General features: G+C 28.7%; 2 protein-coding genes across 2 annotated transcripts; both read left to right on the top strand.

The window, feature by feature from the left end:
• The first annotated feature begins 6,835 nt into the window (after positions 1-6,835).
• Positions 6,836-7,615, top strand: LOC140919333 (uncharacterized mitochondrial protein AtMg00300-like). Its single transcript, XM_073365333.1, has 2 exons — positions 6,836-7,163; positions 7,536-7,615. Exons 1-2 carry the CDS (start codon positions 6,836-6,838, stop codon positions 7,613-7,615), a joined length of 408 nt encoding a protein of 135 aa, XP_073221434.1.
• Positions 7,616-12,402: 4,787 nt separating this feature from the next.
• On the top strand, positions 12,403-14,433 carry LOC101514409 (xyloglucan O-acetyltransferase 1-like). Its single transcript, XM_004489821.4, has 2 exons — positions 12,403-12,719; positions 13,123-14,433. The coding sequence occupies exons 1-2, from the start codon at positions 12,500-12,502 to the stop codon at positions 14,214-14,216; spliced, it is 1,314 nt and encodes a 437-aa protein (XP_004489878.1). The 5' UTR covers positions 12,403-12,499; the 3' UTR covers positions 14,217-14,433.
• Positions 14,434-16,774: the final 2,341 nt, after the last annotated feature.

The raw sequence follows: 16,774 nt of genomic DNA, 5'->3' as shown, positions 1-16,774 counted from the left end.
TAAATCGGTATTAAGAATGGGGAATCTCTTAATGTCTACGTTTACTTAATGTTGGCGTGAAAACCATTAGAGTTAAACGAGTATTAAAAATGGGGAATCTTTTAATATCTCGGTTTACTTAATGTTGTTTTTGGAAAATCGTTTAAGTTAAAAGAGTATTAAGAATGAGGAATCTCTTAATATTTCTGTTTGCTTAATGTTTGTTGTGAAAATCGTTTAAGTCAAATGAGTATTAAAAATGGGGAATCTTTTAATATCTGCATTTGCTTAACGATTGTTGTGGATGAAGTCTGTGTATGCTCATGCATTTCATTTTGGTAAATCGTGCTAACCCGTGATAGGTGGCACCTCGGTAAACTGTACTACCCGTGATAGGTGGTACGTTTACGGTTTACGCTTGGTAAGTTGTGCTGACCCGTGATAGGTGGCACCTCGGTAAACTGTATTGGTCTGTGATAGGCGGTACGTTTACGACTTACGCTTTTTCTTTTAGTAAATCGTGCTGACCCGTGATAAGTGGCACCTCGGTAAACAGTACTGACCCGTGATAGGTGGTACGTTTATGATTTACGCCTTTTAGTAAATCGTGCTGACCCGTGATAGGTGGCACCTCGGTAATTGGTACTTTGGCCTGCGATAGGCGGTACAATTATGATTTACGGCCCTTCGAGGAGGGTTTTGGTTTGGAATTCCGAGTCTATGCATTTTGGCATATACGCATTGCATTAGGGTGCTTGGCACACGAGTCGTGTTAAATCAAGTTTATGATTGAGTGGTTTGAATAGGAATTGTTGTGGTAATTATGTTGGAATTGCTAAGTGTTATGTATTGATTATCGTGTGTAAGTGTGACTGATTGCAAACCATTTTGAAACTTATGTTGTCGTGGTGATTGTGTTATAATTGCCAAGTGTGGATATTTTGGAATTGTTTGTAAGTGTGATTGATTGCAAAACTATTTCGAAACTCAAGATGTCGTGGTGATTGCTCTATAATTGCCAAGTGTGATTGTTTGGATTTGTGTGTAAGTGTTGATTGGTTTCGAAGCCCTTTAAAAAGCTGAATTTTGCTGTTTTTCTGTTGCTGTCTGGTGTGTATTCGAATACAGAAAGCTGTATTCGAATACAGACATGCTGTTTTTGCCACTGACTTACTGTGTAGTCGAATACAAACTGTTGTATTCGAATACAGACATGCTATTTTTCTACTGACTTACAGTGTAGTCGAATACAAACTGTTGTATTCGAATACAGATATGCTGTTTTTGCTGCTGAATGCTGAAACAGCCTTGTATTCGAATACAGAGATGCTGTATTCGAATACAACATTGTTGTTTTGTTAAAAACTTCATTTTTCAACCTTGTTTATGAATGTTTGGCATATGGAAACCCTTTTAAGGTGCATGCTAAGTTGAAAGATTATTTTGTGCATTTAAAACTTAAATGTTATGTGTTATCTGTTAATTTCGGTTGGTGACCCTTTACAACTATTGTGGAAATCTGGGCTTTGCACTCAGATGAGAGTCAGGACAATCCTACCGGTTCATACCATGTAGATGGGAATGTAGACGGGAACGCCTGACTGGAGCTATGTTAGGAGGATCTTACGGGGCGTGTGGAGATCACTCAGGGTGTATAGTTTTTTGGTAGAATGATCAGATTAGGTTGACATAGAGGGAACAAATGTCTTTATTTTGGATTGCGTTTATTTTAAATTGGAAGATTGTATTTATACTAATATTGTCTGTTTGACATTTTATTATGATGGGGTCTATGTACCACCTTTTGAAGTGTAAATACTTTGGATTCGTATTTCAAAAATTATTCCGCTGCTTGTAAATTCTGTTGACTTATTTGTCGTTGTGTTACGACTTAAATATTTATCCAAAGGTATTTTACTTAATTATTCTTTGTTTCATGAGTTTTCTTTTGAAAAAAAAAAATACACCCTCGCATTGAAATTCGAGGTGTTACACCTCCCAACCCAGCAACATCAATCATTTTGCCACTTCCTCTTGCTATATATTACTTGTCTTTCAATTTTAAAGTTAAGATTTTTTATTTGATATCAATTAGTTTGTGTACTTGTGATTCACTCAAAACTAAATTTTATTTTGATAGAACTCACAACCAATAATTAAATAATTAAAGGTTAGGTTATATATAAACTATTTTTTAGCCCCATCAAAGAAAATTTCTGAATTCGCCACTGCTTACTGCTTGTTCTTACCACAATTCCACAAACTTCTTGTCCCTATTATTTCCATCAATAATAACATGTTAAAATCATAATATTTTCCGCAAAAAAAAGAAATAAATGTTTTATATATGGGGTTGGTAAAGTTACTTTTTCTTTTTACTATGAAATGAATTTGATATACATTCATGTAACTATACTACTTTATAATAAAATATAAAGAAAAAAAATTGTGAATATGTTTCTTTTCATTGACTATGGATAGCACTTACAAAACCAACAAGTATATATTATCATTGTTTGAAATTATTGATGAAACTTCAACTGAGTTGACATTCAATATTGCATTTTCTTATATGGACAATGAATGTTAAAAAAAACTTTTGTTGAACATTAGAGAAGTTAAAATAGTTGTTTATTTAAAACACCTCATTTCTACATGTGATTGTGACTTATAGAGAATTTGCTTTGATGAATGCAATTGATCTTCAACAAATTTACTTCGTCAATTTCATATCAATAAAAATGTTGGTGCCAAATGCAAACAATATATATTGAATAAGGACATGCAGAAACCCATTCTAGATTTGTGGAGGAAAATTGTTTATTGTTATAAAGATAACGAGTACGAGTAGCTTTTGCAAATGTTTGAGCAAACATGTATCGATAATATCATTTTCTTTGACAATGGCAGAGACATATTGACTTCTCACAAGAAGCATGTATCAATCGAGTGTTGCATCTAGAAAATACTACGATCAATAGGTATGTAATTAAATCTTTGTATTTTGTTTTATATTTATTCATGCTTAGGAGTAAACATGCATGTTTCATATAATTTATTATTTAAATATCATTTATTCTTTTTTATGTTTTGAATATTATATAGTTGATTTTGTTCATTGGTCATTGAGGAGATTTTTGGAATTAAGTAAATGAGATTTTTGTAAGACATAAGATGGTACGGTTGAGATGTTGAGGTTGCAAATTATGAAAATAAAAGGAACATTTGAGATAAGTAAAGATTACAAAGAGCATATATAGAACAATCCATTTTATGAAAATTTGACATGGTATTCCCAAACATACCCCTCACATTGTTAAGAGTAATAATCATTTCACCAAATGGCATGTGAAATAAACTAGTTTCTGCAAGCCATCTCTTAGAAAAAAGAGATATAAGACTATCATTAATCATATGCAAATTACATTGATCTATCTTAGTAGATAATACATATCTAATATCAATGAATTTCTCTTTTTTTTGCTATTTGAAATAACTTTCAATGCATATATATCCTATTTAATTAAAATATCCCACAATAAATTATACTATTAATTTGGTTACTCCTAAACTATACCATAAATATATTAAACTATACATATTATGCTATAAATACTATACTGTGTAATAAAATAAATTATTTACTAACTTTCTCATTTCACATTCTAGCTGCAATGTGGTGCTCGTTGTCCTTAATGACATAAAGATCGAATGGACCTCCTAGAAAAAGAGGCATGCACAAGATCTGGTTGTTGCTCCTACTGAAGCATATGATCCTTAAACGCAATATCTGCATATTGCTCCTCCTGTAGTATGTGGTTTGCAAAAAATGAATGATCTAGATTCACTATCTCATCAAACTCAGGCTGAACATAATCCTCTTGATGCTCGTGTTACATCTTTTCGTTCCTTCTTCTCCTTTTCATTTTTCATAAATTTTCGGTAGTTATGTTTTAAATTGAAAATTTTAAAAATAAATTTTCTGATTGTTTTGAGAGTTTCAATTTTTGAAATTTTTTGAATAATTTTGAGTTTCAAATATTTCACTCATGAAAGATCCCGCAAAAATATATATTTTGAAAGTTTTACTCATCAAAAATCTGATAAAAAGCACTCATTCTTTGGTCAAAAGTTCCGAATTGTTTATATATTGAAGAAAAATGATATTTTTGTTAACTTTATAGTACACAAGAGTAATTTGATATTTTTAGATGTAGAAGTGTCAAGTAAATTCCTGGACATCCTTGTTTTTTGGATTAGTGAAGATAAAGCTCAGAGTTTTTCTTTTGGACTTTTTATTTGTGTATTATTAAAATGACACATTTATAGTCAAAGTTTGTATATTGAATCAATTCTTATTCTTTATAAACTCAAAGCCCAATGTTACATACACTTTCAACATTTACTTGGACTCAAGCCCCATTTGAAATTTGAATGGATTTCACTAAACGATTTTATTATACTATTATTTATTTTAAAGTTTATTATTATATTAATTATTATTATCTATTAGTTGCTGTTCTGTGCCGCGGATGAATTAGTTAATTGTAACATTGATTTCTAACATATAAAATAACTATATTTTAATTAAATATTATTGTTTCAAAATGCCTTTATAAAAAATATTAGTGTATTATTATACTTTAATAAATTGACTGGAGCAACATATGAAAAATAAAAAGCATAACAATTTTATTAAATTGTACATAAACTAAACAATAAAAAATTGGTATTCCAACCGAATCCTTCTTGATTTATTTAAATCTACACAAATAAGTTTAATTTCTTTGTAAAAAAGGCAAGATTTGTTATATAAATTGTCAAATAGCACAAGCGTACCATTAACATGTACAGACAAAGTACAGAAGATATTAGTTATTAGATAATTAGGTATTAAGATTTATAAAAGTATATTTCGATCGAAAATTATTTATATGAAATTTAAGATGGTATTTATCTCTCGATTTTGGTTCTTTGAATAAGTGTTTCGAATAGCACACTATAGTGCTTAACGTGCAACCCATCCGGCTGGTCCAAACATAATATCATAACTACACATAATTTAAAATAGATATAATATTATAACAGGAAACATACAAAGCATTCACATGCATACATGGTGTTGAGAGTTTGTTTAGTCTACTTCTACTTACCATGTAATTGTAGTGATTTGAGTTTGTTAAGCATTTGCCATATGAAGTTAGATACTTTTGTTGCGTTAGTTTTCTGTTAGTGTTGAAATTGACAGTTAAGAAGTTATATGAATTGTTTTTTAGTTTTTCTGTTGTAATCTCTTCCCCATCATTCTCTTGTATATAAGTTGATTGACTCAACAAATAGACATATAGTGTGCAGCAGTTTGTGCACAACGTTTTGGGGGAGAGTTATGATCAAACATGGGTGCACTAAGGGACAATGGTAGAACACTTAGTGAGGAGGGTGAGAGATGAAACTATGTAATTTCCTCAAATTGATTGATTCTTGAATAAAGTGGACAAGGCAGTGCTAAGTCCCAGAGACGTAGGTCACATTGTGGTTGAACCCCGTCATCAAACATGTGTATTCTTATTGTTCATATTTTTTTTTTCAATTTACATGTAAATGTGAGTGAAAGTGAACATTGCACAAGGAAGAATATTGAGATTGTTCATAACAGGTTGGGAGTTAGAATTTTCTAGTTCAACGACTGGCATCAAGAGTCTGGTTCGATCATATGAGGCTTAATGGAGATTGCAAATTTCAACATCGAAAAATTCAATGGACTAGATGACTTTGCTTTATGGAGGTTAAAGACGAGGGCACTACTAATACAACAAGGACTAGATGATGCTCTTAAAAGGAGAAAAGAAGTTGTCACCAACACTATCAAAGAAAGAAAAGAAAGATCTAATGAGTAAGGCTCATAGTGCTATAATATTGTGCTTGGTAGATAGAGTTTTGAGGGAAGTGTCAAAGGAAAAATCTGTTGCAGCAGTTTGGTTAAAACTGGAAAATCTTTACATGACCAAAACTCTAGCAAATAGATTTTATTTTAAGCAAAGATTCTACACCTTGAAGATGCAACTTCGTACTACAATTGAAGACCACATGGATGAACTTAGTAGATTCGTTCTTCGCCTTTAAAACATTAAGGTTAAATTAGAGAATGGAGATCATGCCTTATTGCTAATTCGATCGTTGACTAGCTCATATGAAGTCCTTTTAACACACTCCTCTATGGGAGAGATTCAATAACACTTGAAGAAGTGCAAATCGCATTAATGGCAAAAGAGTTTTCCAAGAAGTCAAATGACAAAGAATTTGAGGCAGGAGAGAGTCTCATGGTTAGAGGAAGAAGTGAAAAGAAATATGGTAAGGGAAATAACCGATCAAGATCAAAATACAAAACAAAATACAAGTGTTTCATTTGTCATAAAGAGAGACACCTCAAAAAGAATTGTCTTGAAAGGAAGTCAAAGAATAGAGATAATGGTGAAGATGGTTATGATGCTTTAGTGGCATCAAATGGATATGATAGCTCATAAGTTTTGGTGATAACAAACAGTCAAGATCAAACTGAACAGGTGATGGATTCAAGATGTTCGTATCACATGTTTCTAAAGAATGAGTGGTTTTTAGAGTATCAACCTTATGAAGGAGGTCAAGTGAATATGGGAGATAATGCCTTTTGCAAGGTAATTGGTATTGGATCAATTAAGATAAGGTTGGTTGATGGGTATGTAAAAATCATGTCCAAAATAAGACATGTCCCTGAGTTAAAGAGAAGTTGCATCTCTTTAGGAACTCTTGAGGAAGATGGTACAATTTCAAATATAAAAACTCGGTACTAAAAATACTCAAAGGCTCAAGGATTGCGATGACGGGAGAAAGAGCTCATAACTATTTGTACGTGTTGAAAATAAGCAATATCATAGGAGAGACTAATGCAGTGGTCAACCAAGAAGTCGCAAACACCAGCCTATGGCTCAAAAGGTTGTCATATATCAGTGAAATAGGGTTGAATGAGTTGTGTAAGCAAGATCTGTTTGGTGATGACAAGTTAGGAAGCCTTGAGTTCAACAAATACTGTGTATATGGGAAGCAGACAAAGGTGAAATTCTTTATTGGAATTCACATGACAAAGGACAAAGTGGGATATATTCATTTATGCCTTAGAGGACCAACAAGGATACCTACCCATGAAGGTAATAGATATTTCATAATCTTCATTGATGACTATAGTAGGAAAGTTTGGATATATCTAATAAAAATCAAATATGATGCTTTTAAAATATTTGAAGAATGGAAATGATGGAACACAAGAAAATGATGGAGATACCTTATGCCAGTGCATTAGGAAGCTTAATGCATGCAATTGTTTGCACTAGACCTGACTTAGTCTATGAAGTTAATCATTTTTGTTTTGTTAGTTTTCTGATAGTGTTGAAACTAACAATTAGGCAATTATGCTATCTGCTTTTCAGTTTTTCAGTTGTAACCCATTCCCTCTCATTCTCTTGTATATAAGCTAGTTGACTCAGCAAATAGACATATAGTGTGCAACAGTTTGTGCACAGGGTTTTGCGGAGACTTAGGATCAAACACAGGTGCACTAAGGGACAAAGGTAGAACACTTGGTGAGGAGGGTGATAGCTGAAACTCTGTAATTTCCTCAAATTCATATATTCTTGAATAACGTGGACAACGCGATGCTAAATCCCGGAGACATAGGTCACATTGTGGCTGAACTCAATCATCAAACATGTGTGTTCATATTCTTTCAATTTTTGTGTGAATGTGAGTGAAAGTGAACCTTGCATAAGGAAGAATATTGAGATTGTTCATAACAGTTGGGAGTTAAAGTTCTCTAGTTCAACAGAGTTGTTAGTGATGCTAATATGGTGTGGAGTTTGTTTAATCTATTCATGTAATTAATTTATGATATACTCACTTCATCTATGTTTGTTTGTCTGTTTGTTTACCAGTAACATGTTCAGAGGAACTTTAATGAGTCGTGGAGCAGTCGAGTGATCGGTTGGAGAACCGACTCTTGGAAAGCTTTGTTTTAGGCTCTGGTTAGCAATGTCAAACAACAAACTTATGGATCATTTGATGTGTATAAACATGATATGATATAAAGGTGAATAAAGATTGAATATGATAATAATAAAATAAACATTATCATATGATGTGTTTGATACGCATAATAACCAACATGTTAATATTTTATTTTGTAATGTATTTGATAACATTATCATATGATGTCATGATATAATATATATTATGTTTAAATAACAATTTTTTTTTTAAATTAACTTATTATATTTTAAATATTAAAAATTAGATTAAAAAATATTAAAAATTAAATAAATAATAAAATAACTTTATATTTCAAACTATCCATTGATACTACTAAATAAATAATTTAAATATTTTATAAAAATCACGAGTATCCAAATAATTCTATTTTTTATAGAATGTAAATAAAGATATGATATATATATATATATATATATATATATATATTATATCTGAATAAAAAAACTACTCATGTAAGAAATTATATTTATTTTAAAATTTAAATTAATATTCAGAATTTTATAATTTTGAATAATAATTTATTAGATTATATAAAATGACAAAACTACTATTGTCATAAATCATGCATATTTTTTTTTATTAATTATTGATATTAAATTCTATTATTTTATTTTAATTTTAATAAATTTTAATTTTAAATATTTTAAATTATATATCATTATAATATAAAAAAAAAAATAATATATATATATATATATATATATATATATATATATTATATGTAAATGAAAAAAATACCCTTGTAAAAAAATTATATTTGTTTTAAAATTTCAATTAATTTTCATATTTTTTTAATTTTGAATACTACTTTATTAATTTATATAAAAAGATAAAACTATCCTTGTGATTAAATCATAAATATTTTTAAATTAATTATTAATATTTTATTTTTAAGTTTAATATCAAATTTCTAATGATTTTTTTTTTTTTATATATTTTAGATTATATTTTGTAAACTGTTTTTATATTTATATTTTTTTACATTTCAATTTTGTATTTTAAATTTTAAGAACAATAATTTACTGAGTTACTCTTATAAAATATATGTTAAATAACACATGTGGTCCCTCAACTTAATTTAAGTTAACATTTTAGTCCTTTATCTTTTTTTTTCTTCCTGATGTGGTCCCTTATTTTAATTTTAAGTGACAATTCGATCTTTTATCTTTTAAAATGTCAACAATGTTATCCTTTTTTTTAGAAAAATTCAAAAAATTCATCAAAATTTTCAAACAAATCCCATAAAATTAATTATATTCTTTAATATAATACAAATTTCATCAAATTCTTAACTCAAATTTTCAAATAAACTCATATTTGTAATTCTTTATTTAATGTTGTTAAAGATGAAAATATGAGTTTATTTAAATATTTAAGTTATGAATTTGATGAAATTGCATTATATTGAGGATGATAATTAATTTAAGGGTTTTGTTTGAAATTTTTGATGAATTTTTTGAATTTTCTGGAAAAAATAAGGATAACATTGTTGATATTTTAAAATATAAAAGATCAAATTGTCACTTAAAATTAAAATAAATGACCAAATCATGCTAAATATATTTTGAGACTAAATAAATTGCTAATTTTATTAAACATTCAGTTCAATTATAAATTATTAATTAATTTTACCAAACAAAATTCTTACTACAGAGTTTTGTAACCTTTACTGTGTATTCTGATAGCTTTGTTTGTTTTACCCTAGACTTTTGTGTTGATTTTTAAACTGTCTATTTATTTATAGGATTTGTCAGCATCAAACCTTTATTATTTTTGAATGTGAAAGAAGCCTTTTAAACTAAATGTTAACTTAAAAGATGAATTTAAAATTGTAAAATCACACAAAAAATAGACTTGAGGTCAAATGTATTCTTAATCTTACTATAATACAAATTGATATAGTTGAATATAAAATTTAATAGAATAAGTATCTTATAAAATAGATAAGCAAAATGATTTAAAGTTGTTACACATGGGTCAAGATTGAGCTACAAGATAGAGACGCGTAGATAATACATGTGAATTATTATCCAATTAAGACATTCGTATTAACTTCCAAATTCCAACCAACAAACCAAGAGGGAAAATATTTAATACTATTAGAATGTGTACTCATTTTGTACTTATTAATAATTAGCAAATCACAACACGTTATCTGTTTCATTATTATAAAAAAAATAAAAAATAAACAAATGCTAACAACATTTGTTTGTAAGTGAAGTGAAGTATTATAGTAACTAACATACACTTTCTTTATCTTATTTTTATGAGAAATATTAATTTATAAAGTAAATAATATAGAAAAAGTAAATACAATTATATGAGAAAGTAAATAATATGAGAAATAATATAGAAAAAGTAAATACAATTATATTAAAACAATATAAATAATATTTATTTTTAAATATTTTTTTTACTAAAATAATACTAATTCGAGTCAAATATATTTTAGTACGGCTTAAAACTCTTGACTTCTTATTACTTAATTCTGTAATAATTCTTTATGAATGTGATCTAAACTACAAAATCAATCTTATGTTATGTTGCATTGAGTTGAAAGGTTATTTGACATAATACAAAGGTGAAATCGATAAAAATTGTCTAATCACTTTATTTCATTTATGTTTATCGCTACCATTTGAAAAACTTAACAATTTCCTTTTTGAAAAGTTAAAAAGTAAATTGGGTAAAACAAAAGGTTAGAAAGTAAAAAAGAAAAAAACTACGTAGGGGCCAACCCAAGCATAGAAAGTGAAGAAAGAACAGAACACAATCGAGACTCCAATAGGTAGTAAACAAAACACAAAAAGGTAGTAATTTACAAACAATGATTTTACATCTATTGACTCATAATGAACTTGTCCTCCTCTTTTTTGAACTTGAAGAAGTTATCTTCTTGTGTCATTGTCTCTGCAATTAATGCATTAAATCCGGAACGAGGACAATAATTGAATAGCAAGTGTTCTGGTTAAACCCAACACAAAAATGGATTTCTATTAATCATTATTTCCATATTAAGGACCCAATTTGACCTAGATTAGTGAGGGACATTTTGGTCTTTTTGGTAGGATGGTTCGAATTTTAATAGAGTGATGTTGATCTAACCCCTATTATATTTATTAGTGTAAAAAATACAATCAAAATCACCTTTGCGAATTATTTTAATCCAATTTTTTAACTATCGGATTAGTCCAAAATATCAAATTTTACGGAGGAACTAAATTAATATGCATATGAAATTGTCAAATACTAATTTAAACATTAATATGTTAACTAAATTGTATCAAATTAAAATTGTATTCAAATTGTGAGGAATTAAATTGAGTCTTTAATTTTACTTTAATTTGTTAAAAAATTAATCGTTATTTTTTATAATAAAATATTTAAGTGAGTTGGGATATGTGGCTCAAGAGATTCAGAACCAACCTCAAATTTCAAATAGCATTTATGCATTGAACTTGCAGTCCTTTGATTTCAAATTATATAAAAAAATAAATCAATTCACACTTATTAAGAAAATTAATTAATGCTCTAAAATTTGCCAAAATATTATTTGTGTTTTCCAAATTACTCTTTTGAATGGTATTTAATATAAACAAATTGAAGGTTGAAAATCAAAACAAAATAAATGACTTTTTTCTTGTTATTGAAAACATAAGCTCAATAAATTTTATAAGGTTATTTTTGAAATAACATATTAAATAAATACAGTATCAGTTGATCTGTTTTGCTTAGGATAAAAAAATTAGATTTATTTTTTTGCAACTTGATACGGAAAGATTACTATTTTTAATAATTGTTTTTTGTCTTAAAAAATACGATAATTATTATCATAATTAATTATTATTCTAAAAATGCTGAATAAGTCTCATAAAAAAGTGCTGAATAAGAAATGAAAAAACTTAAAATTGAAAAAACTTATTTATTATGAAGGAATAAAATATTAATTAAATTATTGAAAATTTAAAAGGTAAAAAAATACCAAACATAATTTATGATTCACGAAATATTTTTCTTTTTGACAGTTGATTCACGAACTACTATTGAAAATGTATGGATCCCACAATCATGGAAGAAAGAGATAGAAAAATAAAGAGACATAAAAGAAAGAAATGAGAGTACCAATATAAATAGGAAGGCTAATTCTATCATGGACCAACATTCCAAGTGGTCCATTGTGGACATTCATGTTTATTCGTTAGACCATAATTAATTTGATCTAATGGTGGAAAGAAGTGATCCATTATAGACTACATGAGGCACTTCCCTATTCTAGAATTACCCTATAAAGGAATTAATGAGACCAAAACTCAATGGTTGTCCCTATCTCTTCCTATATCAATTAGCAAGTGAAAAATCAATAGTCACATGAGTTTTTCTTGCTTCATCATTCTCAACCGACACCACAAAATATTAGAGACATGAAAGAAAGACTTTGAAAATGGGAAGCACAAACCCTTTCAATGATAATCCTCCTTCCATCATTAGGAGAATTTTTCATTTGATTCTCTATGCTTTGCTTCCCATATCCCTTCTTTGTTTATATTTTAACCTTTTCTACCTTGTTACCCCTTCTTCACCAACTCACTTTCTTCATTCTACAACTATTTCAACCTATCATTCCTCTATCTCTTCTTCTCATCATTCAACTTCTTCTATAGGTAAAATGCATGCATAATTGACTTCTACTACATTTTGTTATAATTGTTAAAAACTATTTTAAATTGTAGTCACAGTCGCAATTACAAATTTCTTATGATATGTATAAAATTGCAATTAATTACGTTAGATACCAAATGCAATTATTGTGAAATTGCAATTGTGTCGTAAAAACATCAAAATCTTTGATGTTGCAATAACAATTACTATTGTGAAATTTTGTTAAAACATGCTAGTGATTTTTCTCATAAATTCCAACTAACATGTTGGGGCCACAACTATGGGCTAGTTGTTCTTGTTTTAAAACCATACTAGTATATTTTGTCATATATACACTCTAATTAGCAACTTGGTATTAAGAACTTGTTGGTTTAATAATTTTTTATTCATTTAATATTTTTGCAGCTAAGAACAAGACTTATGCTTATAAGAACTCATGTGACTATTCAAATGGAGATTGGATTAGTGACATGAGAGGCCCATTATACAATGTCACAACATGTGGGACAATCAAAGAGAGTGAGAAATGCATTACCAATGGAAGGCCTGATTTAGGCTATCTTTATTGGAGATGGAAACCAAATCAATGCAATCTTCCAAGGTTTGAACCAAACACTTTCCTCAAACTCATTAAGAACAAACACATAGCTTTTGTTGGTGATTCTTTAGCTAGGAATCAATTAGAGTCACTTCTTTGCATGTTATCAACTACTTCAACACCTTATCTTGTTTACCAAAATGGGAAGGACAAAAAATTTCGTAGGTGGCACTTTCCATCTCACAATGCAAATTTTTCTTTGTATTGGTCCCCATTTCTAGTGCATGGTGTTGAAAGAACAAATGAAGGGCAATATTATAATACAATGTTTTTGGATATTGTTAATGAGAAGTGGGCTAAGGATATTAATCAAATGGATTTGATTGTAATATCAATTGGTCATTGGTTTTTGTTACCTTCAATTTATTATGAGAATGATTTAGTTATTGGTAGCTTGAATTGTCCTGAATTTAATCATACTCAAATGGATTTTTATGTTCCATTAAGAAAGGCTTTAAGGACTACCCTTAATAGCATAATTGAGAGGAAACAAGATAAAGGGAGTGGAATTGATGTGATTGTGAAAACATTTTCACCAGCTCATTTTGAAGGTGATTGGAATAAGGCAGGTACTTGTTCAAAGACTAAGCCTTATAGAAAAGAAGAGAAGATAGTTGAAGGAATGGATAGTGAAATTAGAAAGATTGAGATTGAAGAAGTGGAAAGTGCTAAGTTGAAAGCTAATGAATTTGGAGGGATTAGATTTGAGGTTTTGGATGTAACTAAATTAGCATTGTTGAGACCAGATGGTCATCCAGGTGCTTATATGAATTACTTTCCATTCGCAAAAGGGGTTTCAAAATATGTGCAAAATGATTGTGTTCATTGGTGTTTGCCGGGACCTATTGATACTTGGAATGAGATATTTTTAGAGATTATGAAGAAGAGGGAGGTGCAATGATACTTTTAACATACTATTATATCAAACATTCTATCATGAAGATGATGGATATTGCATTATAAATAAAAGGGCATTTTTGTAATTAGGATATTATTTTCCTTTGTGTTATGTGTTTTATATTTAATCCATTTGACCTTCTAAAAAAACACAAGTTTAAAAAATGTCTTCCATTAATAACATGAATGTGATAGAATTTTATAAATCTTAATTTTGTCATATACACATCCGTGCAATCTTATATGACTACTATTAGAAAAATATAATGGTAACTTCATGAATATAATGCAATTCCATGAAGAGTGCTATATTTGTGTTTGGTGGTAGAGCTTACATGAATCATGCTAACTTTTCAAGCACAATCATAGTTCATATTTGTTTTTACACGAATCATATGGAGAATGTTCAATGTCACGAATTGTGTATCACGAGCAAATCACGAATTATGTCGATGGCTACTTAATACTACTACCTAATTGTTTTGGGTCAACCAAGGAAGTTAATTGATTTTTCATTTTTTTTAACCCACAAAATCATGTTCATGATCTTTCACAAAGTTTTACTTCGTTACATTTAACAGTGTTGTGTAATATATATAGTTCTTGTGAGTATTTTAGTAGACTAATACAACATATTAATTAATGTTTTAAAATTAATTGAAATTGACGACATAAAAATTACAATCCTTCTCATTTTTATAATTGAGACTATAATACGCCGATTCTACGAAATGAATTTTGAAAGACACGTATTCATTTGTTTTCTTGTTTTTATAAAATATGCGTGTTCATTTGTTTTCTTGTTTTTATAGAATATGCATCAATTAACTCTATACTTCCATTAGACAATATTTGCGGTGGTTAAGGAATTTTAATCAATTTTCAAGAAACCAATCAATGGTGGACCACATATTTTCAAAGTAGTACACCTATCTCCTTATAAAATGATAAATAATTAGAAATAGATAAATATTTCAAATGTGACACGTGATATATTACATTTGATTATTTGTAAAAAATAACAAAACTTGATTAATTCTCACGCCTTTTTTTCTTCTTTTTTTCAATTAAAAATAATGTTCATATTATTTTATTTTGTTTGTAAATGATTTAAAGTTTTAAGTTTCATGTTATTTTATTTTATCTATTTCACGAATAGATTAAATTATTTTTATTTGTTAATAGTATATTAAATTATAACTGAGTTTTTGTTTATTAGTAAAAAATTGTTTATATTCCAACTTAATTAGGTCCAATTCAAGGTGATTTTTTATTGAGTGCTCCCAACACATTATCTAAGATATATTTTCTAACACATTGTCTTCGATCACTAAATTACGTAGATTTCATATAAATTTAATGATATTCATGTGAATTTTAATCAATGAAAAAGAATGTGTATTAGATAGTGTGTTGTTAACATTATTCTTTTCTATATTTTGTTTTAAATTTTTCAAAAATCAAAATCAGGTTTAGATTTGAGTTTTGAGTTTCAGTTTTAAATTAAATTTTATTTTATATTTGAGTGTTCAAAAAATAATTATTGTCACATGACAATATTGACAATTACAAATGAAAAAATAATAATAAAGTCTGAAAAAAAAATTAAATTTGTAAAAATTTTATTTTTTAAATAACATGTTTTAAATGTTATAAAATTATAATTTAGTAATAATTTTAAAAATAATGATTGAAAGTGATGGTTATTAAAAGTGACAACAAACAAGTATCATATTAGTCAGAAAGGCTTAGACTAATGGTCGTTAGATCGGAGTGATGGTCGATTGTGATCAAAGCGGTGGCTAGGATGACCTGATGGTTGATGGTGGTCGGCGGAGGAGGTTAGAAGTTGGTCACTAGAGTCTAAGTGGTGGTGGTTGGCAGTGTTGTGGCTAGATTGATGATCGAAGTGGTGGTCGATTATGGCAAAATGATGATCAACTGGGACGCAATGATGGTCAAAGTAGTGGTTGGTGATAGTCAGAATGGTAGTCGACAATTACGAAATTGTGATCCATAGTTGCCAAAGTGATGGTTGTGGTAGTGGCCTATGTTGGGCGGGCTAGTAATTGGCGATGGTCAAAATGGTGGTACGAGTAATGTTTGACAATAATCTAAGTAGTGAACGACAATTATCAATGTTGGTTGAAGTGGAGGTTGACAACCACCGGTGGTGATACATTATTTTTGTGGTTTAAGGTTTTAGAAGAAAATTATTTTTAAAATAAGTGAAAAATCAATTTAACCATAATTTATCCAAACATGTTTTATTTTCAAAAAATATTTTGAAAACTAAAAATCAAAAACTCAGAACCACCCCGAACGAACTCTCATTTGTTTTATATTATGTTTTCCACTCAATCATATTAGACAAAATTACATTATTAATTATTTATCTTATTTAGTTGTAATACTTTGATCATTTATTATTATTATTATTTTTTTGTACAAGTCCTTTATGTATTAAAATATTTTAAAATATGCACAAATTAATAGTCATGGCAATGGGGCAGGGTCAAACGGTTTTTGCCTCCCCAACTCTCCACCCAACTAATCGAGAAA

Source organism: Cicer arietinum, chromosome 2 (assembly GCF_000331145.2).
Source record: "Cicer arietinum cultivar CDC Frontier isolate Library 1 chromosome 2, Cicar.CDCFrontier_v2.0, whole genome shotgun sequence".
Classification (NCBI taxonomy): Eukaryota; Viridiplantae; Streptophyta; class Magnoliopsida; order Fabales; family Fabaceae; genus Cicer; species Cicer arietinum.
Note: the sequence above shows the minus strand (reverse complement) of the source record. Positions and strands in the feature narration are given on the sequence as shown.